The 27,723-nt window shown below is 37.1% G+C and overlaps 1 protein-coding gene and 1 long non-coding RNA gene across 2 annotated transcripts in view; both read right to left on the bottom strand.

The window, feature by feature from the left end:
• The window catches only part of CEP120 (centrosomal protein 120), a 38,341-nt gene extending 20,120 nt beyond the window's left edge, over nucleotides 1-18,221 (bottom strand). Inside the window, exons 1-11 of the mRNA XM_034409969.3 lie at nucleotides 17,838-18,221; nucleotides 14,396-14,552; nucleotides 13,720-13,834; nucleotides 12,414-12,555; nucleotides 10,762-10,910; nucleotides 9,883-10,080; nucleotides 9,072-9,299; nucleotides 8,734-8,938; nucleotides 7,503-7,671; nucleotides 5,464-5,613; nucleotides 240-422 (exon numbers count right to left, since the gene is read on the bottom strand). Of these exons, the coding sequence (XP_034265860.2) occupies nucleotides 240-422; nucleotides 5,464-5,613; nucleotides 7,503-7,671; nucleotides 8,734-8,938; nucleotides 9,072-9,299; nucleotides 9,883-10,080; nucleotides 10,762-10,910; nucleotides 12,414-12,555; nucleotides 13,720-13,834; nucleotides 14,396-14,552; nucleotides 17,838-17,892 (1,751 nt within the window). The 5' untranslated portion in view covers nucleotides 17,893-18,221. The remainder of the gene's footprint in view (nucleotides 1-239; nucleotides 423-5,463; nucleotides 5,614-7,502; nucleotides 7,672-8,733; nucleotides 8,939-9,071; nucleotides 9,300-9,882; nucleotides 10,081-10,761; nucleotides 10,911-12,413; nucleotides 12,556-13,719; nucleotides 13,835-14,395; nucleotides 14,553-17,837) is intronic.
• A 2,686-nt stretch (nucleotides 18,222-20,907) lies between these two features.
• LOC117661312 (uncharacterized) overlaps nucleotides 20,908-27,723 on the bottom strand; it is a 28,585-nt gene continuing 21,769 nt past the window's right edge. Inside the window, exons 2-3 of the long non-coding RNA XR_004589957.3 lie at nucleotides 25,248-25,374; nucleotides 20,908-21,179 (exon numbers count right to left, since the gene is read on the bottom strand). This is a non-coding gene — a long non-coding RNA (uncharacterized LOC117661312). The remainder of the gene's footprint in view (nucleotides 21,180-25,247; nucleotides 25,375-27,723) is intronic.

Raw genomic sequence — 27,723 nt, forward strand, 5'->3', positions numbered from 1 at the left:
GCTGCTAAGTGGGGAAGATTGTTAAGCAAGCACTACCTATATAATGCAGAATGTGTCGATGGCAGTGTTGGTCAACCGTAGCAACTTGAAGATGTATGGAGTTCAACTCCCAGAACTCGTCCAGCCAACCTGAGAACTGAAGTCCATACATCATATTCGTTGAGGTTGAGAAACACTGATCCAGGCTATTAAAAAGAATTGGCTTTATTGCAGGAACCCCAATTTTTCAAAATATCTACCCTTGTGCTGCTGTAATAGGAACAGTTTCACTGAAGGTCTGACGCCAACACTGCTCGCTATTTCCTCCTAGAAAACGTGTTTTTTCCATAGACAAAACTTTTGAAAGCTGGAGTCTTGCAACTCCTAGAAGCAAGTCTTTAGTTGTTTTATCTTTATGCCACAATTCCACCAGCAATGGTAACCTGAAATGTAGGAAGAATAGGTAATTTACAAGAAACTACTTTTTTGTATGTCTTCCCCTACTTGTCTCAATGGAAGTATGCATCTTTTATTTTTCAAATGCCACTTTGCATGGAATTAAGGTGAAAGCTGTAAGTAGTCTAACCCAGTTATACAGAAGAATGCAAGAATGCAGTAAAAACTATTTTTTCCACAAGTTAAAGTACTTTAATTAGATTGTTTAGTTATAAACAAATAAGCACAAATAAATTAGATTGTTTAGCTTTCAATATATAAATAAATGCAAAAATGCTTTAAAAGTACAATCACTTGAAATTTAAAGAGCCTTTAAATTTAAAGAGCCTTGGTAGTACAGTGGTCTAAGGCACCCTGTTATTAAGCTAGTTATTAAGACCAGCTGCCTTAAATTACTGCAGGTTCGAATCTCGCCAAGGCTCAAGGTTGACTCAGCCTTCCATCCTTTCTAAGGTAGGTAAATTGAGGACCCAGCTGTGGGGTCAATAAGCTGACTTTGTATAAATATACAAAAGAATGAAGGCTATTGCTTAGCGCATTGTAAGCCGCCCTGAGTCTCCGGAGAAGGGCGGCATATAAATCAAAATTAAAAAAAAAAAAAGATACTCATATTTGTGATTTACCCAATTGCTGTGGCAATTCATCCTAAAAGAAATCCAAGTACTACAATATATTTTTAGACTTCATCTGCCATTTTACGTTTTACGATTCTAAAAATAGGAGGCAATTCTAGATTGGAACTTCAAGGCAGTTGTTATTTTAATTTTTCCATTCCTAAATGTTTAGCTATTGACATTTGAAAGCTCATTGTAATATATTTGCATTGTCACAGCAGATGTCAGGGTTCATAAACACACACTGATATATTTACTTTTTCAATTAACAAGTATTATTTCCTAAGAGTACATTCAATTTAAAATAAGCATTGCTAGTTTTATAGGCTTCAGTTGTTTAACCTGGGTCACTACATGATAAAATACAGAATCCTTTTCATGACAGTAGCAGGCAAAGACTGGAATATTAGACATATAGTGAAATCCTTTTTTCCACCATGAATTTCCTTAGCTGGCATGCTCCTCCCAAGAATAACCTTTTTTTAAAAAAAATGTGCCTGTTGGTGGCTACAAACAAGAACGACCTTTTAACCAGTTAGGGCTTGATGAACAATATTAGTAACAGCACCAAAGAGTTGAATAATAGTACTGATATATCAATAACCAAAACCTCCTCCTTCCAAGATTAGAAGCACAAATCCAAATGTCCATTAAATTGTTGAAGCAGGAGAAAAAAGTTAAATTGATATGGCTATAAGGGCCTCCATGTTGTGTTAACAGAGAAACATTGTTTAAAATGGCTGTGTTCCAATATACAGTACAGATTTTTTATTTACCTGCACTGGATGGTATGCCCGGGAAGCTTCTGCTATGGAGCATGAAATTCTGCGTAAGAATCTCTTGATGAGTGAATGTGTTTAGGTTAGTCTTAATGTTATTCTTAAATACCTCTATGCAGATAGGAGTAGTAACTTGAATCATCAGGCTTGCTTTTAAAAAGTCGTTATTTGAGAAATTGCAACGGTAATGAGCAAAAAGTACAACAAAAAGTGTGCTTAATGATTTTGAAAATCCAGACAACTGGACTATGTACAAGAGTCTAAAACAGTTTGAATGGGGGCTGCATTGCAACCTAAGGTCCACACTGTTTGTAATCAATCTATATCCCAACTGCTAAAGCCAAACTTGATCTAGGTGAAACAGTATCCCCGATTGAGAAGGTTCAGCCTGATGTAGAGAGCCCATGCACAGCTCCTGTAACTAAATATAGAAGTCTTCTGGGCCACTTAAAAGCTACCAGGATGATTTCTACCTTCTCCAGATACTGTAGAGAGGGGAGTAATAAGAAGATACATGGTAGATAATTTTGATAATTTGTTTTTAGAGCATCCTAGGCTAATGTTTCTTCTATGAAGAATCTGGAAAGGAATTGGGACAACTTGCAGCTGACTAGCAATGCAGGTCTATTTAAAGTTTGACAAACCTCATGGTGATCTCAGTAGCATTGGAGGACCTATTCTTCAAGATTTACTTTGAATAGACTGAGTCAATGTTCTGTTCAATCATCTGCCTGACATGTACGGTTTCCAAGGAAAACAAGGAATTGCCTTTCAGATCCCCGGGGAAAGAATACTGGGATCAGAGGCAGATTCAGGGAAAATTACTCGTCTGATCTAGCAACAGAAATCCAGATGGAGGGTGGTCCCACCAATCTCATGGTGAGGGAAATATTCTTCACTATGCTGCTCCAATTCATCTGGTTTCAAAAAAGGATTAACCAACATTACAGCCAAAGGTAGTAGCCCCTGCCTCCTCCTATGCAACTGACAAAAATACTTCTTGGTATGAGTAGGAGGAATAGACTGAATGATGTTTCCCAACAAGGGTGTGTTTGGAGGACTTAACTGAAATAGCAACTCTAGCCATTTAAGACTCTTCTGATATGATCAGAAAGTCAGGGATTTCCTGGATTGTCAGAGGTCCAGACAGAAAAGAGAAATTGAGATTTTAAAATATGGATGTAGAAAAATAAGAAAGTGTAAATTTAGTGAAGAGTAAAAACTGGATGGGACATTGTTCTCTAAGTGATACAAAAGAAAATTATTTGATCTTGCCTACTGGAGCAATGGTAAGATATGTTTCAATCAGAAATGAAGACATTATTAAATACTATCTTGGCTCTGGAAGTGGCAGTGGGAAGCACAGTACTGACCTGGTTCATTTCCTTTCTGCAGGCAGGTACCTCTTGATGTTAATTGGGAGTGAGAAGGTCCTGTCCTCAACCCTAGCTATGTAGAGTTCTGCAGGGTTTCGTAGTAGTCTCTCTACTCCTTTTTAATATCTACATGAAGCTGCTGAGTGAAATAATCTGTTGCCATGGGGTGAGGAATGCTGATGATACTGTTATATATCTCTACCCTGGGGCAGATATGTGGTTGACATTTTGTCCTAATGTGGGAAGTTGCAGGGGTTTGTATGGGGAGCTTCAGCTGAACTCTGGCCAGACTGTTTGGTTCTGGATTTGGAGGCCTTCTGGTTCTGGGACTTTACCATCTTTGGAACTGGATGAAGTGGCACTGCCCCAGACAGACCCAGTGTGCAATATGGGTTTCTTCTAGACTCACAACTCCTATTTTGCACAGTTTCGTGTTGTGTATCACTTGTGCCCCTTCCTGGAATGTAAAGCTCTACTTAGTCACTCATACACTCACTTTCAGAATAGATTATTGTAACATGCTCTATTATATTATTATTATTATTATTATTATTATTATTATTATTATTATTATTATTATTATTATTATTATTATTGTTTAAATTTTTATACCGCCCTTCTCCCAAAGGACTCAGGGCGGTGAACAGCCAGGATTAAAATACATACAATATGAAAATTAAAATAGTTTAAAAAATAATTAAATCAATTTGGCTTCCCCAATTTAAAACCCCTTACCCATAAAATTAACCCATTAAAAATGTTAAGCCAGCCTGGCTTGCTGAAATAAGAAAGTCTTCAGCGCTGGCGGAAAGTACCGAGGTCCGGGATCAGTTGTATCCCTGGTGTAGCTCGTTCCAGAGGGCGGGTGACCCCACAGAGAAGGCTCTCCCCCTGGGGGTCGCCAGGCGACATTGCTTGACCGACGGCACCCTGAGGAGACCCTCTCTGTGGGAGCGTATTGGCCGGTGGGAGGTTATCGGTGGCAGAAGGTGGTCTCGTAGATACCCAGGCCCTAAGCCATGGAGCGCTTTAAAGATGAGAACCAATACCTTGAAGCGCACCTGGAAGACTACCGGAAGCCAGTGCAGCTCGCGCAGGAGAGGTGTTACATGGGAGTGCCATGTCTCCCCCATAATCACCTACGCGGCCGCATTCTGGACCAGTTGGAACTTCCGGGTGCTCCTCAAGGGGAGCCCCATGTAGAGAGCATTACAGTAGTCCAGGCGGGAAGTAACGAGGGCATGAGTGACCATGCATAAGGAGTCCATAAGGAGTCCCGATCCAGAAAGAGGTGCAACTGGCATATCAGGCGAACCTGATAAAAAGCCCCCCTGGCCACGGCCGTCATATGCTCTTCTAAAGACAGCCTTGCATCCAGGAGGACGCCCAAGTTACGAGCCCTCTCCGTGGGGGCCAATGACTCGCCCCCAATAGCCAGCGATGGCACCAGCTGGCTATATCGGGACGCCGGCAACCACAGCTACTCGGTCTTGGAGGGGTTGAGTCGGAGCCTGTTCCTCCCCATCTAGACCCGCACGGCCTCCAGGCACCGGGACATCACTATAGAGGGCTGCCCTTGAAAAGTATTCAGTAGCTTCAGCTGGTGCAATTGAATTTTGCACCTTAATTTTATCTGTACTTGGAAGTTTTTACCCATTTTTCATTGTTTTTAATTTATGCTGTTATTCATGTCTTTATATGGATTTATTATAATGGTGTAAACTATCCAGAGTCACTTTGGTTGGTGCGTAAATTTAACAAATAAATAAAATTATTAAAATCAATACTTTCTCTGCTACAAATGTAGCATTACATAAATGTAATGCTACATTTTCATTGTAGCATTACAAAAACTATTAGTTTATGCAATGGCATACATATTCTTATCTTTGAAAGTAATATCACAAACTTCTGTAAGGCAATTAGGGTCCCAGTCTCTTATCTGCCACCTGGCTGATAATGATGACAATTTGATCTATTTTTTTCTGCTCATTAATCTATGATTGGCATAGGTCAATTCAAAGTTGTAAATTCTGCTCCCCATAAAAAAGGTAGGATCACATACTTTTAAAACAACCATAATTTCTTTTTAAAAACACATTGTACAAACATAGGGACAAGATACATACGCTATCTGAACAAACAAGTGATTTAGAACACATTTTAAATGGTAAACATCTTAGTATGGGAAACTTAGCTTGCATAAAAGTGAATATATTAATGTATCTATTATTAAAAGAATCTCAGTACATAAGTTACCTGCAAAAGGTATCTTGAAGCTGATAGGGCATAGTTGCAAAATCAAATGCACAGTAAGACTGTGGAAGAAATACTTCCATGTTTTTTCTTACTTCCACAGGAGGATTTGTCATAATGGGTGCAGCACTGCCAAAAAATGGGTATGAATATCTATGGAGGAAAACAAAATTAATATCAAATCAACCTGACCAGTAATTTTAAGCAAATTTCAGGAAATATATTATAAATTCAAAGTACTAATAGCTTAATAAATCTTTGAACTTGAAAATTTCAATATTCAATATTAATTACAAAATTTGTCAGGGAGACTGAAGTAATAGTAACCTCACTACACATCTGAATGTGTAGGTCTTATTGTATTGCAATACATTCAGAGAAGATTGAGCAGAATTCTATTTTTGAAATGGGGATTCCTTGATATAGCCACGCAGTTTATTTGATTTTGGCCTAATGTAACCTGTCAATCAAATATAACAAGCTTTATGACTTACTGATAAAATTAACCAATTGTGGTTTATTCAACAAACCATGGTGGAGTCAGACATATAAAATCAGTCTACATAAATGTGATCTTTGGGACCATTTTGAAGGGATGTTATCTCCCTATAAATGGGGTAGAATTACAGCCTCTTGCTCCTAAAAAATATCCAGCTCCTGCCCACCTAGCAGTTCGGAAGTGTGCAAACATGAGTAGATAAACAGGTACCAATTCAGTGAGGCTCATTAACGAGGACATGAAAGGAGTCCCAACTTGGTATCCCCCTGGGCAACAGTGATGTCAGTGGCTAATCCTTTCAACCAGGAAGTGCCTTGGTACTTTCAACATGAATGGGACAAGACTCCTAAAAAGTATTATTTAGTTTGCACTAAAGGCTTTTCTTGTTCTGATGGCTATTTCTAAAATGTTAACATATAAAATCTAGTACATCATCTGATGGCATCACCATTCTGTTCTACATTTTTTATCAGGTTGAAAACAAGATCAAATTGAAGTCTGTAAGGGTGGTGATGTTTTGAATATGCATATCACAATTTAGTCTAATATTAAAGACTTCAGGGGAGATATCTTTTATTTGGACTTTTCTGCTCCTCTCTTCTCCTATAAAAAATATTCTTCCCTGTATTTGTATCCCAAGAGGTATTCAATTTCTAATGGAATGATCATGTCCCAAATCACATCACATACGACAGAATACTAAAAGATGTCAGGCAAAAGTTATATGCTTCTATTACCACTTAGTGATTTTCTATCTGGAAATAGATAAATATGTAAGTGGCTACAGCAGTATTTTCAGTTGTAAAAATGTACATAAAAGGAACTTTCAGAAAAACTGTTTGCAAAAAGAAACCAGAATATCTGCATTCTTTAAGAGGTACTTTTCCATAAATACTATTTGTGTTGACATGGTATGTTAAACCATAATTTGCTTTAAACAGAATTTCCTGAATAATCCATAAGTAGATCCTAGATTAGTAACTAAACGAAGCTTAGCTATACTTTACTACTAATAATGCCTCATATAATATTCTACAACAGAATCTAGCAAAGCACATCATGATTTAGCTTAAACTCAGCCATAGTATGAGAAAACCAAACCAAAATAGTGTTGGCCTATAGCTCAAAGAAAAATGCAATTAACGATGACTAAAACATTATTATTATATTTTCCTTGTACATCATTCTATTGTTAAGCCCAAATCTCCAATTTAGCATCCTGGTTGGCCGATTTATTGCTTTTTATCTCAAAATGTTTAGAATCATAGCAAAGACACACTAGTATCAAAAATAATTGTTTCTTACAATATATCAGAAAGAGATGACTGTGAACAATCTCAACATTTCTAGGAGAAAACAACGTATTTAAGGTTTTAGTATTTTTAACAAGAAAATATCCTCCAAAGAAAGGAACTCCCATAAAATAGTTTTTTCATACAGTTTTTACTTAAGATCTAGATCTATATATTAAAATTTTACATTGTTTTATATAACATAAATAAAGCATGCCTTCCCAATGAATTACAGTGTAAAGCTTTCATACCTTAACATACAATTAACAGGAAATCCAGCATCCAGATTATGGATAGCTTTTAAATCTACTGAAAAACAAAAATGATGGGATGATGCAGGAACAGCAATTTTTTGCCCTGTAGTGGATTCAGAAGTACTGGGATGTTGAGTCTGAGAAGCAGGCATTTTACTTTTCAAAGCTGCAAATATAAACACAAAATTTATCTTTAAAAAAGTGTTAGCTTTTATTCCAATAAAGACTTCTCAATCTTTGATATACTGTTGTAACAGTTTTAAATAAGTGTAAGTTACTATTACTCTAAGGTGCAATGACTCAGCAGTTACAGACACTGAACTTGTCAGCTGGAAAGCTGACAGTTTGGGTTCGAGTTCTGAGTGGCCCATGAAAGGATGAGTTCCCATTACTTGCCCCAGCTCCTGCCAACCTATTGGAAGGCTAGTATTTACAAAATAAATTTCCAGATTTCAAGAGGTTTTTATGTAAGGGCAAAATCATATAAAGTACCTGCACATTACTGTATTCTGTTTACATAGAAAAAAACTAGTGTTTTTATGCTAACAATCTACTTTAAAATGAAACTTGAAACCTACAACCATAACCAGATGATGCTCTCAAACTAAACATAAAGGGATTCCATAGGTAGATTATAATCACCTGCTGACTCTTTCCATATACTCAGAGCTTTTACAATGTTTTAAATTAGATTAAATAATTGTGCAGAGTAACATTTTTCTCTATGATGCTGTCAGCCCTGAAGGCCATCTTTTCTTTGGAACTTCAGGGCTGCCACATTTAGTGTCTGGGAAAACGGGAGAGGGGATTTGCAAGGAGTTGGTGAAGATATATAGCCATAACAACATTCTTTTCCCTGAGAGTCAAGGACGTTCAGCCTGCATCTGGGTAGGAGTGACTGGGGGCTGTCTTCTGGGTAGGAGTACTGGGGGCTGACTCCAGTTCGGATGGTGGATTGATTGGATCATGTGATGGACATGTGGATGCAGGGGATGGTTCTTTGACTTTCTTTTGGGTGGGGGAAACCCAAGAAATGTCAGATTCGGGTTTTCCCAGAGGTGCCAATATGACATCTCTAATAAAATGAATCTTTGAGGAATTGCTAGCCTTGGAGTCTTCTTTAGTTGGGGGTATTACTTGGAACCCTGCTATAAAACAACATACAAGGCAAGAATAACTTTGGGGTAGAGATAATAATTAAGTTACAAGAAATACAAGAAATTATTACCTTTTTTCTGTAATTTTGGATTTCTGTCATACTGAATACTTTCTACTTCACTTTCTGTAGCATCCTCTTTTATGGGAGGAGAATGTTGTGTCTGAGGTAGGATATCTTGAGAGCCATTTTCAGGTCTCCCTTCTTTATCATGTGTTGGAGATGAATCTTTTTTCACATTTTCAGTCTCAGCCTTTGCAGCTGGTTGGATTATAGGCTGAACAAACCAAAAGCAAGATTTATGATTAGCATTAATTTCATTTTCATGTAACAGTGATCATCACTATATTTTTATTGCATTCTATGTTTTAAATAGTAACACAAAGTATGTAACAAAAAATGGGCTGCACCTGACAAACTCTGTCATCCTTTTGAAGTGATACTGAAACCCCAACAGTAGGTGCCATATCCAAAGGCATGGGTGGCAGTTTTTGCCGAGCTCTATTAGGTGGAACAAGAATAAATGCTCCTTCTATAGCTACTGGATGGTGGCAAATTTCGGCACTTCCTTTCTTTAATAAGCTAGTTAAAAGAATTTCAGTACTTCCAAGAGATTGATCCCCACAGCAGAGATGAATCTAGAAGTCAAAAGAGTATTATGAGGAGAAAAATCATACTGATTAGTCATATTTAAAGAATTTACACAATCATCTCCAAATGCAAACACTATTCTTTAAATATAATGCACAAGAATTTCTAATGAATCTTAGATTAACTTCTTATGGAAGCAAAGATTCCCTAGAATTTGATCTTCCTCAGATTGTCTTATTTTCTAAAATCCCTAATGCTTCAAGTAACAATTTAGCAATAGCTTCAAATAATCATGTTATAGGACAGGAGTCACAACTCACAACCCATACAAGGACAGCAAAACTGATCCAGAGATTAATGGTACTACTAAACCAGGGAGAGACATGCTAGATCATTTCTACTTAAACAACCCACAAGCAGAAGGAAATGCTGCCTGCCATTAAAGTATAACAAGAATATCACCAATTCTGCTGATGCATGAGCCTATTGAATTATAATGTTGCTTTTCTGTAGGGCCAAAACTTTTGCACGCATGCTAGACTGGATTGTGATTAGTCCACAGGATTATTTCAGATTCTAGAACAACTATTAAGGTTTAAATATTGTCACACAAATTGTGAAAATGCTTACCTGCAACTTTGAGTGACCAAAAAAATAAGCTCTTAGAACTTCAATGGTGCTGCGTATTCTAACAGATGCCCTTTCTGGTTCAAAGTTTGGATTCATCAGGTCAGTAAATGGTTCATTGGTAACGTCATTACCAAGTAGTGAATAGTAAAAGAAGAACTCAGGCTTTCGTTCTGGAATTTTCACTGTGGTAGGTATTAACTATTGTGAATGTAGAGGGAAACACAAAATAGACTGTGTCCTCAGACTGATTATTTGGAACTATGACCATTCATTTGCACTTCCATTATAAAGATTCTTCCACATTGTACGAAATTGATTTAGGCATTTAAATATTTAGCAAATATAAAACCGGAGGACTCAAAGATAAGAGTAACCATTAGCTCCTGCTCATCAATTTTTTAGCTACTCCCATCAGGACAGAATACAGTTAATTTATATTTTTAGATTTTAGAGCAAGAAAGAGAAGGAGACAGATAATAGGACCATGTATACTGCAAATATGATTTGAAGTGATTCAGAATTTGCATAATCCAGTCCCACTAATACTCATTAAAGCTGCTTGTCTAATTCTAGGCTTCTGCGCAAGCGATGTGACCATTGAAAGAAACAATTAAAGTTAATGAAACACAAATCAGTTATATGGACAGCTGAAAAAAAATATGGGCAGCTTTAATGAGCAGAGGTGGGTGCTATGCAATAAGGTCCAAAATATTTCTTTCTAATAATTTTAAAGAGTATATAGAATCCCAAGTTTGATAATATTACAAAGTCATCATGCACTGTGAAGATCATGCTTTATAAAATTAACCACTAGGTAACCAAATAAGAATCTGCATTCACTACAACAACCCATTTAAAAACATAAATCAATAGTATTACCTGTTCTAACTGTGTAGCAAATGCAATAGTAACTGACAAAACAAAATAGTCACGACAATATTCTGCTGGTCCAATTTGATGATAACCTTCCTCTTCATTTAGCACAGGTACAAGATTTTTGGGGTCCAATCCAGGAAACTGAAAAGATACTTTAAAAAAGAAGAAATTTGACTTGGATTTTCTGAACAAAAAAAATTGATCTGAAAGTTGAATAGATAACAGAAGTATTAATAGGTTATTATGCTGTGAACACACCTAAGACCAATTTGGTCACTGCAGTTTACAAAAGTTGTGTCTCAAGAAAACTAAAACATTTCTTAGTAGATATAAAAAAAACCGTATAAATTTATCCCACATTTGTGTATGTGTTTATGTGTGTGCATATATACTATTTATAGTTTGATAGGTAGGTAGATAAATAGTTAATAGATGCTAGGTAGGTAGGTAGATGGGTAGATATATATTTAATTTTTGTGTGTAATACATATACACACACTTATATATACACATAACATTTTTAAACCCTGCCTTTTAACTCATTTGCATTCATAATCGGTCAGTTCTTTACCAACTTGGAATAATTTAACATAATTTTGTGTTGAAAGTGATTCATAAAAATCACGGTTTTTATATTGTAAAACATTTCCATATATTCATTCCTGTGAACTAACAAGGGGGACTGCAATAAAATATCATACCAGTTTAACTGAAGGTCATGAGTGCAAACAGAAGTTATAGCACTGTTCACAGACAGCGGGCACAATGCCTGGGTTTTATAAACTGGCTTTACTAGGTTACACAAATTGACTATAAATCAAATTTAATATGAAGAGTGCAAGAAAATGTTATGAAGCATATGGATGAAAAGAAATTCCACCATATGAAATACAGAATGCATTAAGATTATACTTTGCTAAAATTTCTAACAGAATATAAAAAATATTTAGGACAGAGAATATAAAAGTATGAAGAGTAAAACTGTTGAATCAAGTTTAAGTAGAGTAACTGTACACATGCTGAAGAATTATTTAAAAATAGCAGTAAGATTTAATTATAAAATTAAAATTCCAACACAGAAAAAAATAGTAGATATGCGACCAGTTTATAATTCTAATAACTTAATTTTTAAAGTAAATTAGTCTGAATATATTGACATATAAGAAGACACAATCAGAACTACCATTAAGAGAGATAGAATGGAATCTCTTCTGACTTTGAACAAACTTTATTAAAAATGAAATGAATTCACAAGATAAATAAATCAGTTTAACGTATTTCGCAAAGACATAACTCTATATAAACTTCTAAATAAAAATTATTAACCAAGATAGGACTGAGCAGACTTTTGACTTAATGGGTCTACTTAAAAATCTAATCTGGAGATCTATCACCTGAATAAGTAAAATCAAATAATTAAATTATATAGACATATATTTAAAATTAATAAACTAGTGTAACTACACGAAGCTGACAAGTTATTTTTAGGCACAAAATAACGTATTCAATAGAAATAATAACAGAAACAAGTTTATAAGACATTTGTATGACAAATTTGCCAACCATTTCTGGACCTAGAATATTCATAGATTTATCACAATTCACAGAATTTTTGCTGTTTTCTATGAAAAAAAAGCATTTATTTTACTACTAACCTGCCATTTCTCTGGGAGGTGCTTCCCTTGCTTTAAAACCATCGATGGATGCTTTGGTGTCAGTTTCTAACATCAGATTTAGTTGCAATTCAGGCTTAAATTTTGTGTATCTGTTGCTGAGTAAAGGATACCATTTTGGTGGCTGTAGCAATTTTATTGAAAAAGAGATAAATAATATGCTTACAATAAAGAAATAATAATAAGAACCATAAAATAATACATTTGCAGTGCAGCAAGATAAATTAAGCAGTTAAGCAAAAATATATTAAAAGAGTTCAAAAAAATAAAATTAACAAATAATTATAAGTAGTCATTCTCTTTTCATTACAATAACTATATAACAACAAAAAAAAAAAATCAGATGTGCAGTATATAGGCATTTATTAATCTATTCTATGTGTTACCGGTATCAGTTTTTAGTTCAATTTCCCTAAACCAAAAACGATTAAGCAACATGAATATATTATTATGGTCTTAAATTAGAGACCTACGAAAATTGAAATAAAATGTTTTATTATGGTTTACTCCATTTTTGCATAAGCTTAATAATATTTCATCAGCTTTTATTTCCATTAACACTGAAAAATTTTCTAAGAACAGATAGTCTCTTCCAAAATAGCACCGAGTATACTTTAACATTAGATCTTAAGGGTGTCTTATAGGAAAAAGATTTAGTAAAGTTGGTCTATGACCACACTTACATATTTGCCTGAATAAATCATACAATGTACCACACTAAAATATCCATATTTGTCTGTATTTTAGCCTGTAAATCCAACGTAGTTTGAATTATATGGTCAATAGTTAAGTGTCAAGCTTATAGATTAACAGAATTGGAAGGGACCTTATAGGTAGGTCATAGTTGACTATGGGCTTCAATAAACTCTGATTAAATCACTGTATAGCATATTGTATGAATATGCACATTGCATAATTTAGTTAATCTAAAGCCCAGTTTCACTAAAGCAATATCTTTTCTATACTGCTTTATATTACAGGTGGAATCCCAAACTCCTGTACTGGGAAAGTTTCTATCACTCAAAAAGCTAAATGATAGAAAGTCAAATCACATTCTTTCCTGTGTCTATGTGGTTTTTTTTCCTTTAAGGAGAATTATATGTAATTATCAATTATTTGAAAGCTCACCAGTAATCTGAAATGGTATAATCCAAACATATACACTCAACTCTGTGCAAAGTTAAGTCTGGTAATACATTATTACTTAATCCAAATCAAAACAACTTAAATATGGAATACCAGAAAGGAAACCTATTTTATCATGAAATAGATACAGAATTACAAATACCTGCTTTTTCTCTTGAGCAGTTCTTAAATCTAGCACAATATAACCTATCGTCTCTTTAACTGAAGATAGAGAATCCAAAGCAAAGCACTGCAACTTGACAGGTGTACGCTGTAATCTGTACAAAATATGAATCCCATGCAAGAATTGTTAGCCTTTATATCATATTTTGATTTTATTTCTTTTTTCTATTGTGAGTTTGAATGCAATTATCTTAATATTTTACGTATATCAGAAACAACTATACTAATTAAAAGTATTCTCTCACAAGAACAAAGAGCGTTTACTACCATTTTTATTCAGAAGAAATACAATCTAGTGTTTAAAATAATCTTTTCCCAAAGGATGAATGGATAGAAGAAAACAGATCTATTAGTTTGTTCTAAGCAAATCTATGATAATCTTCCCATTAAAAGAAAAATAAAACTGGAAGCATAAAAGATTTATCTTTATTTTAGATATATGGTAATAGTTAACAATCACATATTCCGTTACAACATTTATTTCTTCTATTGAAAAGACATTTGAAAAAATAACAACCATAGGAAACAACTGATCTCTTGTGTCTCATTTACAGCATTGTCACAGATCAACTCACTATAATTATTATTAAAAAAAATTCCAAGACCCTAAAGCAGGTCAATGTAATTAACCGATTCACAACTTTTTGAGAAATAACCTGTGTTGGTGAAGTGCTTTCCTATCAAGTTCCCAAGCTAACTCCGTGGCAAATTCTGGTTGATCAGTATGTTCTACAGGATCTGTAGCTAAATGTTCGCCATCAAACTTTGCTTCTACTACCAGCATACGCTTTGGACGTTTTGGGAAATAACGCCCTAGGGAAAAAAAGAAAAGAAAAATACATTTAAGAAGCTGTTAAATAGAAAAACTGTACTGTGCAATCTGATTCAAATTTTCAAAAACTATTCTTTAACCACTGCATAACTATATCTTCTATGGATTGGTTTCAAATAAATTTTGAAAAAACAGTTTATCCCAATTATACCTAGCAAAACTTGATTGTGTCTGCAACGGACAGTAACTCAGATGATTGGTTCAAAAATGTAATGCTTGTGTTTACATATTCTGCTAAGACAAATTCTAGTTTAAAGGGAACAGGTAGCATGCTGTAGCATGCAGCATAAATAATCCATTTCTCTATTACTATTGAGCTAACATAGAAACTCATGTATTTTGTTTAGCATAAAATGTTAACAGGAAATGCTGCCTCATTTGTTTTATCAAATAAAAGGAGTTCCTGGTTTTCATCTTTCCAGTTTGTACATATTGCTACAAACCACAAAGCTTCCATGGGTCATTTCTTTACTTACGCTAGCAGAAGTGGGAAAGATCAAATTCATTCATACTAAGCCAAAATTCTAATTAAGAATAAAGTACAAATACAATTAGGGACCAGGTTTATAGCAGTTACATATTTAAATGCTCCAGATTACATTTTTCCAAGAGAAATGGCCAATACAATGTGAAGGAAAACACTGACAGAATTTACAGACTAATGTATGAACTTTTTTCACAATATATCAAAACTAACGCATGTATGTGGCTGTACTCCCAATTCCTCAGAGACTAGCCCAAACTCATATTGTACAGCAGTAATGACACGTGCCAAAGTGGTATGCCACAATGTTTTGGGTGATGTATCAGTATTCATCAACACACAACTATTTATGAAAGCATATCCATTCTCATACAATTTTTGATGGATGCAGAGGAATAGGATGAGTTCTTACACAACCTTTGAAAATTGCACGAGAACAGGGCATACTTTCACAGTTTTAGGAAGCTGAGACCATAGAACAGCATTCTCCAAAGCTGCTTCAAGAAAGAAGATCTCATGCAACCCACATCAGCCTCAGGTAGGACAGTGAGGGCATGTCAACAGAAAGAGAATATTGCCTGAGGGGAAGTGGTACACAACTCATGAGCCATGGGAAAGGGCACAATGTGACTGAGAAGCAGCAGTGGCATTAGGGTTGAAGTCAAAGCCATCTACTTCAGACCTAGTCTCGGGTGCCTCTGTTCAGGGTGGCCTAAATGGTGGCAAGAGAGAGAGAGAACGGTTTCTCTTTTGTTTGGGATTGGATGTGACATGTCAGCAGAGTCAAGTTAGGCATTTTCCAAATTTTTGATATTCTGACCCCAAAAAGTTTACCATTATTGTCCTATAGTCTCTTAAAGGTTCCTGCAGGAGAAAAGCATCAGTCTATTTTTGCTTACTCTGGAATATAAGTCTTAAGTCTTGCCTGATAACACACTCTAGGACAGTGATGGCTAACCTTTTCTCGCCCGAGTGCACAAAGCGCGCACACCCAAACCCTCAAAATGCAATGCATGTGAGGCCCCCCCGCATGTGCCCTGCCCCCCGCACATGCCCTGCCCTCATGCATGTGCATGTGCCCCCCCCCCACATCCGCAACGCCCCCTGTGCCTGCATGGCAGAGACCTGAAGGCCAGCTGGAGGCATGCATGCATGCGCAGCGGACCTGAACTGGGGTGATGGCTTGCGTGCCATCAGAGAGGGCTCTGTGTGCCACCTCTGGCATGCATGCCATAGGTTCGCCATCACGGCTCTAGGACAACAATAGAACTATAAAACTGACCAACATGGTATTCTATCTATTTGGTATGGGGCTTCCAATATGTCAATCAAGAAAATGGTTAAAAATTTTCTCCTGTTTTATTAGCTGCCAACTGAAGCTAGGAAGCAAGGCAGCACATCTTCAGGCTGCACACAAATCAAGCAGATAATCTATGAAGCAGAGGGGAGAGGAATTCTCTTTTGCTACAGCTATTCTATCCATCAGCTCTGTAGAGTACAAGTACAAAAACATATCATACAGATTCTTCCAGCATTCCCTCGAGCAAAAATCCAAACCACCTGCCAAAACAAGTTTTATAATCTATGAAATTCTGAAATTATATGATCACATAAACATATTGCGGCAGAAATCTTATGTATATTTAGGACTACTTTAAGTACCACTGCAATGTAAAGTCAGACCCAGCTCTACTGTATGGGTAAATAAATGCACTATAGATCAACTCACCAACAAAATTTGAGTAATATATAACCAAAAAGTAATTTGTAAAGCATTTGTCACTACAAAAACTACCATGTGAAGCATGAGTTTATTGTGGAAACCCATAATGTAACAAGAATTCCTCATGCTTAACTCTAATGTAGTAACTAAACTAAAAATGGACAAATCCATATTTGCCTAAAAGTTTAAGTAATGTGACTTCAGACCATGCTTATTTACCAATTTGTAGAGTGACAAGAATCAATGTATTGATTTGATTGTCTGTTCCAATATAATCTCCCATAAATTGGAGACATCAATTAGATCACCTCTGAAGTAGGAAAGTCTGAATTATAGTGTGAACAATGTGTAACAACTGCTATTATAGACTTAATAGTCTAAAAACAACACTATATGTATTTTTCCTTCCTTATTGTGTTTTCCAGTACAGCCTGCCTTTATGTTTATAGTACAATGTTTTTTTGGCCAGAAATCCACTAACCAGATATCTGCCATTAACGGGAAAATGTGGGGACAATTTTAACCACTGGAAACTATTTAATAAATTCCTAATCAAATATGAAAAAGGGAAAGATTGTTGCCTATAGGTGCTATGTAGGAAATTATTTATTATTTTATTAAATATACAAGAGTGCCCAACCCTGTAATGACTATGGGTAAAATAAAGATTTCCTCACAGTGTTCCCTCTCATTACCTCACATAACACACATTTCAGGACAGCACCAAGCTGATGAAATAATATTTTAGAATATTGTTGGCTTATTCAGATGAGGTACCCATAAGATTTTGCCATCTGTGCCACTACCCTTAGGGACAGATTTGATGCCTGAACGTTAGCTACCCAAACCCAAAATGGTCCACCCCATCGCCTTCAAAAGTCTTCTCCAACCGCAGGAGCCTCTAAGAACTCAACATCTGGAAGCGGCCAGGTTGATTTATTTTGGGCAGTATTCACAGGCAGGAGAAGGGATGCGATGATTGCTTTCCCACCATTTCCTCTCCAGATACACGCGCTGAGTGAATCGATAATACTCCGAGAGAGCTGCTTTAAACGTTACCTTCCAAGATAGAGACCACAATGAGGAGCTGGTCAGACTTAGCGCCCATTTTCATACGGCGCAGCGGCTACCGAGCCAAAAAAAGAAAAAAGGGGGCTTCTCCAGAAGATGCAAGCACAGCTTTTAACGTCCAAAGCCGCTTTCCTATAATCGGACGCCGAAGAGCCACGCCAGGAGGCAGGTGTTTCTCCTCCCAGTCCCGCCGGCCCGGAGCTCTTTCGCGCCTCCGACTCTTTTTCAATTCAGCCGCCGCTTAGCAACCGGGAGGCGTAAGGAGAAGGCATGCCGGAACTCAAGAACCAGCCGCCGAGGGGAAAAAAAGGGCAGCGTTTGCCTCCAGCCTATGTGGCTTCACTTCCGTCTCTCGGTCGCCGTTTTCGGAACGAAGGAAAAGGGCCCACAGCGACCCTCACTGGCGCGGCGGGAAAGTTCAAGAAAGGAGCCCTGCGCCCTGAAAGCAGCAGGTGTGATTCGGTCTCCCCTCAGGGAGGGATAAGTTTCAGTTTTGAACAGCTGTGGGTGTCCTCAGCTTACATGCGAATTAGCAACCGGACTCCCCCCGTACAGTTAATGAAAGTGAACAAAAGGAGCTGCACATCCATTCCGAAAACAGATGGTCCCAAACGGCTAATTGGGTGGGGAGGGGAGGATTTAAACAAAAAGATTAGTCAGCGCAAGTGAGCTTCCCGTCATTGCGCTCTATTAAGGACCGTCTCATCTTCGCAGATAGAGATGTGCAAATAATGATTTTCCGTTGCAAGCGGGCGGTGAGGGTGTTTCCCCTCAGGCTTAAGGGGATCTGCTTTACTTTCTGCAGAACAGGGGTCCCCAAACTTGGCCGCTTTAAGACTTGTGGACTTCAACTCCCAGAATTCTCCAGCCAGCTATGATTATGCTGCAGAATTCTGGGAGTTGAAGTCCAACAAGTCTTAAAGCGGCCGAGTTTGAAGACCTCTGCTGCAGATCCCTTGGTCACCCGTACTAACTGTAATCGGATCCACTCTTCCTCCAAATTGTCTTCCTTTCGACCCCTTTGCCATTTTCAGATATGTGGGTGATAAGACTTAATTGAACGAGCACCCGCCTTGGTTTGGACTCTCAGATAAGTCATCTGTTTTTCACTAGCATACCGTATGTACAGATACCACTGAAAGTTTCCTTTTTTTAGTTTTGGTCTCACCTCAAAACAAGTCAATTACATTACCCTATACAATTCTTGAAGGGGTGAGAGGAGAATAATCCTTCCTCTTGGTTTTCGATCTTCGTTTTCCTTTATGAAGATTACTGGGAAGCTAATTTTAGCTTCCGTGATCTTCAGAAGTGGAGCCAAATGCCTGGCTCGGTCTCCCAATAAGTTTACATTATCTTTCTATCTAGCGTTGTAGACCTTCCGTGGCCTTATTGCAGACAAACCCTCCTTGGGATGAGTATATTTTTAAACTTATAAACTGAGAACCAGAATTTGCACTGAAATAAATATATTGGGCAATTTTGAGATGTATAAAATGTCTTCTGAACAATCTGAAGTCTATATCTGTATTATTTGCCTTTCTATTAATTACAATATGCGATGCGATCTTAGTATGGAAAAAACTACTGAAGAGTTCAGAGCTTCAACTTCAATTCTAGCCTATTTTCAACAACTTAAATGAGAGATAGATATATAACATTAAGTTTTTCTTATATTTCCATGCTGGGAAAACCTGTCATATGGACCTCTGAGCAGCTGGAATTTGGAAATATCTCCTGCAATGGTTATAACCAATCACAATCCTACCAACATTTCCATGTTCTTCAGAATATTTCATCCTACTTTCAGCATTCTTTTAACTGTGCTTTTATTACTACCATATGATATTTTTCTATAATCATATTTTACTTAAATCAGTTGCATAGCTTTCCATGAGTATGCATCCAAACAACCTGGGATGCATTTATACCACATAATGAGTTAATCTTGATTAAGAGTTTATGGTTCAGTTACCAAAAAGACATTGCCTTCTATTTTTTATTGTTTGTTTTGGTGTTGTTTTTTTGGGGGGGAGGGAGGGCTATACTCTTCCAAAGGTAGTACTAGAATAGATACCTATCATCCCCCCCCCTTAGAAGAGTGCTTTAATGATGCAGAAAGCTGGCATTTTGTTTTAAAGCATGCCAGTATTCCACTTTTAAAATGTAACATTATCTGGTTAAAGGTCAGAGAAAGCAGGGAGCCAAGAAAGATCTTTGCATGCCAGTTGAATTCTATAACATTGTAGTGGTGCACAAGGACATCCACAGTATAACCGGTCCTACAGAAAAGTTAGCATTGTATCATTATGAGAAAAGCTGGAAAACAGGGAGGGAATGATACAATGCCAAGGAAAGGAACAAAAAATATTATTTGCTTAACTTTCCCACCATTTTGATATAGTATCAGCATTAGCAGCATTAACTCAAAGCAGTAAATTCTTTGCATTTTTTCCAATAACTTATGTTTGTTATGATTAATTGCCTATTATAGAAGACTGTTTTGTGCTTTTTATGCTTTTTAGTATTTTAGATGAGACAGTGAAATTTAAAAAATTAAATGGCAAAATATCTTCATATTGTTGTAATTCATGCAGTCAAGGGAATCAAAATCAAGTCAAGTATTTAAAAAAAAATTCCTCAAGAACTAGGTGGTTTCTACTATATATTTGTGGCTATTTTTATATTATTTCTAGTTTTCTTTCCATTAGAATTATTCCCAAAATTGAAAATTGTTTTGGTGCTGAAGAAGACTTAAGTTCCAATTTTTTATGTAGCATTCATCCCAAACTCCTTTTCATCATGTAAATTGAGATGTACAGTATATTCAAAGCCATATATTTGTGCATTTTTATTGACGTTTCAATTATTTTTTTCTTAGTGGAAACAGGACTCAAATATAAGCCCTGCATTATCATTCTGTGGCATGTCATCCAAGACTTTGTAAAATGCCAGCTGCATACACTTAAGTAACATTGGGATAATTGCCCATTGGTTTAAATATTTAGATATTATAGATGTTAATGCTTTTAGCAAAAAAAAAAAAAAAAGGTGAGGCCAATTTGTTGCCCACAAACAAAACATCTTTATTTCATTTTACAAGGAAACAAAACTGTATTTCCATCTTTTTGTTTCAGGGTCCAGTTACTAAAATACAGATTTAGTAATAAGGCTCTTAGTTTATTTACAGCAGACATTTTGCCTCCTTTGGTGACAATTCAGCTTTTTCTTGTTCCGTGCATTTTTCTGTGTGAGGAAAAGCAGCCTTTGAGTTCTCCCTCCAAAGGAATTTCTAATTGGTGCTTTATCCTAGGAAGCTTCTCGGTAGGGCTTCTGAAAAACAATAGACACAGAATGTGCTATTTGGGGAGTAGGAACACCTGCCACTCTGTTCAATGTGAAAATTGAGGTCATGCAAATGTTGAATCAGCAATTAGCTTCACTGTTCTGGCTCTGGACTCAATGGAAATTGACCCAAGCCAGGAACCACTATCTTCTCTTCCCAGTCCTCAAGACTGCCATCACTGAAGAGAAGGCATCAAAAGGTGGCATAGGAATCGTAAGTCTTCAAGCAAACCTAGCAAGGCTCCATTGCAGTAAGTTGCTGAGGGGACCCAGGCCTGAGCCAGCTGTGATCAGGCAGAAGAAGCAATTATTTAGAAAACAACCTGGAATCAGCAATGGTGTTCTGTGAAAACCTTACTGATTCCTGCCTTAGAATTCCTAGATACCATTTCCCTCATTTATTTTCACTTGCTCCTCCTTCAAATTTATTCTGTCTGGTGAACCTGATAGGTGTGCCTGAAATGTGGACTGAATTTATGATGTTGAGATAGGCCTGATTGATTTACTGTTGCTTTAAACCTGGTAAGTCACAACTACTTACTATATGGGACTTGGGCAGCATCATTTCTCCTTCCCATATTAAAGATGAATCCTACACACTGTACTGTTGCTCTTCTTGAGATGTTTAGCACTGTTTGGTTGGCATTAATGATGCTTGTTGTGCGAGCAGCACAGTGGCCTAGAGGTGGAGCTCTTTCCTCACAATCAGGAGGCTGTGAGTTCAGTTTTAGGTAGTGGCAGATATTTCTCTGGGTGCAATGAGTAATTGTCTGCTGTGAACTCTGCATAGGTGTCAGGAAGGGCATCTGGCAGCAAATGCTCAGCTCCACTCAGTCACCCTGATTCTGTCCCAATGCAAGGGGTTACAGGGTTGTTAAAAGAAGATACTTGTTATATGAAACTGTAAGAGAAACAAGCAATTCATTTTTAATCATGGTTTATTGATTAAACCAAGTACCCAGTTTAGCTATAAAAACCTGTAAGCTCTTTCTCTCTGTCTGCAAATATGTATGCATCCTTCATTTTATTCTATTTCCTTTGTTGTGCTTCACACATATCACTTTAATTTTTCACAAGATCCTCTATCAGCAAAAAGATTATGACTCGGTGAACGCTCAGATGATGATTCCCATTCTTAGCAATAAAGTATTTTTAATTAATGTATATACATTTTTAAGCACAATACTATCGCACGTTTCATAGTCTATAGTGTAAGAATAACATTTATATGCACTTAGAACTAAAGAAAAATGTGTCGTTCACTTTATTGCAATTTGCTTTATTGAAACTAAACACACAATATCTTCGTGATATGCCTGTAATAGCAATACAAATATAATAAAATAAAAAGAGAAGCCCAAAAAGGGAAAAACATGATAAAAACTATGATTTACATATCATATTGGCTAAGGTATGTATTGTGAGTTGTATTGTGTTGTGGAGGGAGCACTGAGGGAGCTCAACCAATCTCATTGTACATATGTTGTGCACTGACAATGAAGATTTGAATTGAATTGAATTGGTAAGGTAAAATCAGTCAAATGGGTTCGAAATGTTTCTAAAGTCTTTTATTGATGTATCATGTTTCTCATGTATGATCTCTTGTAAAGTATTTCAAAAATATAATATATATATGGCTAGCTGATGAGAGCTATATAGCTTGAAATAGATCTATACTAGTCTCCCTTTATTTCTTTATCAGTGAAATATAAATTTGGTATAAAACGGTTTGTTGTGAATGCGACTGCTTGAGGGCTCCTAGATTGGAGCTGAAAGGCAAAAGGGATGCAGTATGCTCCCTCCCACATGCTGGGCTAGACCAGGTGCCTCGATATATATATAAAGCATTAAAGGGACGTTGTGGCTCAGAGGCTAAGATGCTGAGCTTGTCGATCGAAAGGTTGACAGTTCAGCGGTTTGAATCCCTAGTGCCGTGAAACGGGGTGAGCTCCCATTAATTGTCCCAGCTTCTGCCAACCTAGCAGTTCGAAAGCACATAAAAAATGCAAGTAGAAAAATAGGGACCATCTTTGGTGGGAAGGTAACAGTGCACCTTTGGCATTTAGTCATGCTGGCCACATGACCATGGAGACAGCACTGGCTCTTTGGCTTTGAAACAGAGATGAGCACCACCCCCTAGAGCAGTGATGGCTAACCTTTTTGCCATCACGTGCCAGGAGAGGGGGGCGGGGGAGGGTCGCGCGCACACGTGCCCACGTGCATGTGTGCGCAACCCCCTCCTCCCTCCCCCCCGCTCCTGGCACATGATGGCCTGGTAGGCCCGTTTTTCTTTCTTACCTGGTTCCAGATCCTCTCTGTGTATCTGGGAACGGCGAAAACAGCCTTTCCCACTCCCTTGGAGGCCCTATGGAGGCTGAAAAGGCCCATTTCCCAACTCCTGGTGGGACAGGAAGTGACATTTTTTGCTGTTCCCAGCCTCCAGAACCTCTCTAGGAGTCTCTAGGAGTCTATAGGAGCCTCTCTAGGAGTCTCTGGAGGCTGGGGACAGGAAAAAAAGTCACTTCCTGTCCCACCGGGAATGGGGAAATGGGCCCTTTCAGCCTCCGTAGGGCCTCCAAGGGAGTGGGAAAGGCTGTTTTCGCCGTTCCCAGATACACAAAGAGGATCTGGAGCCAGGTAAGAAAGAAAAACGGGCCTTCCCCACCCCCCCAGGCCCTCCAGAGGCAGGAAACAGCCTGTTTCCCTACTTCTGGTGGGCCCAGAAGGCCCGAAAATCAGCTGGCCAGCGCGCGCATGCGCCCCAGAGCTGAGCTGGCATGCCCACTAATATGGCTCCGCGTGCCACCTGTGGCACGCGTGCCATAGGTTCGCCATCACGGCCCTAGAGTCAGGAATGACTAGCACATATGTGCGAGGAAAACCTTTACCTTTACCTTTTAGAGTATTTCAGCTTCCAAAGATCTTAATAAGAATCAGGTTAAGGCCAGTTCCTTATACACCATGATTAATTTTATATTTCACTTGTACAACAAAGCCCAGGAGCATAATTTTATCAGAATTGAAATGTTATTTATTTATTTATAAATAAATGCTGTAGTTTTAACTATTTTCATATAAAGGGAAAAATAGCTTTCAGGCTGAGTGGCTATCATGATCCATTATAGGGCCATAAAATATATGTAGCATATTTTGCAAATCATTCACATTACTAAAATAATTAATGTTGTTTCTTTTGCAGCTGCCATTAGGAAAATGAACAGTGAATCAATTTCCATATGATTCTTTTCCGCTAAAAACCCATTATGCCTATAAGACAACATAAAAATCCTGTTGCTTCTTTTGTGTTTATGCTGCACAAATGAATAACACTAAGCTAGCCATTTAGTAGTGGAACTATTCATTTATCATGTAAAAATCAAATTGGTCAATCAGCAGCATATAAAATTTACATCTTGTGCTCCAAGCCTCATTTCCCCTTAACTTGTCAAGGAGGCTGAAAAAGGAAAGCAGAGGTTTAGTATTTTCACATATTACAAATTATCAGTTGCATTAAAAGAATAAACGTAATAGTAAACATTAAATGAAATATTTAAAATTTGTTCCGAATGAAGCATACAGCATGTGTTTCTTTGGGGAATTAATTATGCCATAAATCCATATAGTTACAAATGATACGTTATTAAAGACTTTAATTTACTGAATACTCTTTTTTTTTCCTGCCATGATAATCAGTCATTAGGAATTCTTTATTAACTTATTTGCTTGACCCATTTTCCTGGTGACATCTATCATAAAAATCTTGAATGTATGTATGAACCATTTCCTGTAGAAGATGGCAGAAGAGAAGAATGTATGCTTCACTTGTGGCTCCAATACCTTCATTGTACTGCTGCTGAGCCTCTTTCTTATGGTTTTTCACGGTTTAGTCATTCCCCCAGAGGCCTTATTTCATATCCTCTCTTATGTCTCACTTGCAAAAGTAGCAAAGTGCTCTACATCAGGCTACTTTAGCTATCTGAGACGTCTGTAAAGTAGTTATAAGGTTTTGATTACGCATGCAACCCATAACATTGCAGTATCACTAAAAACCTTTACCTGTTGGTTTGAAAAGAGGTAACAGCTGATTCACCATGGCATTGGTTAGGAACTAGGGAGACTCAGGCCCAAGTCAAGCCTCAGTCCCTGAAGCTCACCAGGTGACTCCAGGCCAGTCTTGTCAGTCCTGTGAAATAAAATGTAACTTCAGCAAGCTGTCCTGATTGTTTAAATAATCAGAATGGGCTTGTTTTCTTTACTGAGTTTATTTCACTCATAATCAATGGTCGGTTTTCTTTATTGAGTTTATTTCACTCATAATCAATGGTCGGTAACAATTTGCCATTCTTGCCAACAGACAAGTACTGTTTCTAATTGGTGTTTCTGCTGGTCAGTAATGAGTACATCATTCTGCCTCTTCAGTTTCACGCTACAAATTTAAAAAGAAAAAAAAAACCTCTCCTTTCTAGAAATACATGGTAAAAAGAATTATATTATTAGCTTTTCTGCTTGCTGGTTTCAAAACTGGCACAATCCTTCTGCTGTCAAATATTTTGTTTCATTTATCAGTTCTGGGCCTCATCAATGCTGAAAAAGATCTCCACTAAACACAGCTGCTTTTAAGAATTGGACTTTGCTGCCTTCAAGAGTGGTCTTCGTCTTTCAAATGCAGACGGACCGCTGAAACCTGTCCTGATGGGTTTAATCTCCTATGTTGTGTCATGTGCTTGTGAAGTGGTTGTTTTGTTTCACCAACATACAGATCTGCATATCTTTCACTGCATTGTATTGCATATATCACATTGCTCAGTTTGCATCTGGGTGTTTTATCCTTGGGGTGGACAAACTTGTGCCTTTGTGTATTCTTGGGTTTAAATAATGCACAAAAATACATTAAGACAGGAGCTGGTCCACCTCAAGGATAAAACCAACACAACATACACATACACTTTAAGCCCAAGAATACACTAAGACAGAAGGTCACTCTTTTGAAGACAGTAAAGTCCATATTTTGGATAGGGAGGACCATCTATGTTAGGATTGAACACACCTCCTTCAACATAGGGGACAGAACCACTTATCTCCAGTTTACAATGCAGCCCTTGCATGAGTTCCAAGAAGATTCCACAACCAACTGCACCCTGATTCAGGTGAACCTGAGAGGACAGATAAACTCCCAAGTGGCCTCAACAGCCTTCAGAGAATGCTAATGACCAGATGACTGCAAAGAAATACAATCCTTCCATCCCCCTCACCATCCTATCAAAACCTATCCTTCCAACCCCCTCCCCCCCCATCCAGTCTCAATGATCCATCAGAACTGATCAAGTTTCTTGAATGAGAAGTGAAACATTTTCCTCAAGGAAAAAACAGTCCAGTTGCCTTTTGAAGAAAAAAAACACCTTTATGTGCAACACCCTTTTTTAAAAAAAAATATTAGTTGCTATGGGAAGGATGGGAAAGTCTTTGGTTATAAGAAAAACATAACAGTAAGAACACTTTAGTCTTCGGTCTGATCATATACAATATTTCTTTGTTTATCTTTGCTCTTTTTTAGCTGCATTGCTTCGGGAGAATTACCACTGAATAGGAAAAAAAAAACTTTGGTCAGCTATGGGGATGCACTTCTGTCATCATAGTCCTGATAATGCCATGGTTATACTGCTCTGTGTCTTTGATCTTTAGTCCAATTGGTCTTCTAGAAGTACCATCCAAGAAATAGACTTTGATACAGCATTCCAAAAGGTTACTTTTCAGCATTTTAGTAATAACATTACAGTATGTGCTCATTTTGGACCTGATCTAATACTTGCTGAAGTTAATAGCTTGCTAGAGTATTTTTCATTCTTCAGGCAATCTCTTTTTGCCAATTTTCCACTGTGCACAGAAATAAGGAGTGAATAATAAAGCTGTATCATACTGTACCAGCTGAGATAGTTACACAACCATAAAACCAATTTATCCCAGATGGTATACAATTATCTAATCAAAGCAGAAAGGTAGATATCAGTATCACAAGTTGTTCTACAGCCATATTGCAGACTAATCTAAATTATACATTTGGCATACTCATTACAAAATTTCACAAACAGAATATGAAATAGATTTTTTAAAAAATGTCAGAAAAAAGATGAAAACCTGGACTTATACAAGATAAAATAGCAAACATTAGAAACAGCTGGGAAAACTCTTTAAGATGGACCAAGTTATTTCTTAACTGGAGAATTTTGCTTTGTCTAACACATTTGTCTAAAACTGCTGGGTGGAAAAAGTATGATTCATTCCTGGGTCATATTCAGTATGAGCTGAGTCACAGAGCAGAATTCACTTATTGTGAGAAATTTTGTAAAAGAAATAGGGCAATGTAGTGAAACAAAAAGATAGAACAAATGAGAATGAACTCGTATATTTAAAAAAGAATTGAGCACATTTCATACTGCAGTCTGACATTAAAGATAAATTCAAAAAAGTTGGAAATTACTGATCTAAACACAAAATATGGTTCAAAAGTCAAAAGAGGTAAGAGAATGAAAAG

This window comes from Pantherophis guttatus, chromosome 2 (assembly GCF_059756535.1).
Source record: "Pantherophis guttatus breed Tessera chromosome 2, ASM5975653v1, whole genome shotgun sequence".
Taxonomy (NCBI): domain Eukaryota; kingdom Metazoa; phylum Chordata; class Lepidosauria; order Squamata; family Colubridae; genus Pantherophis; species Pantherophis guttatus.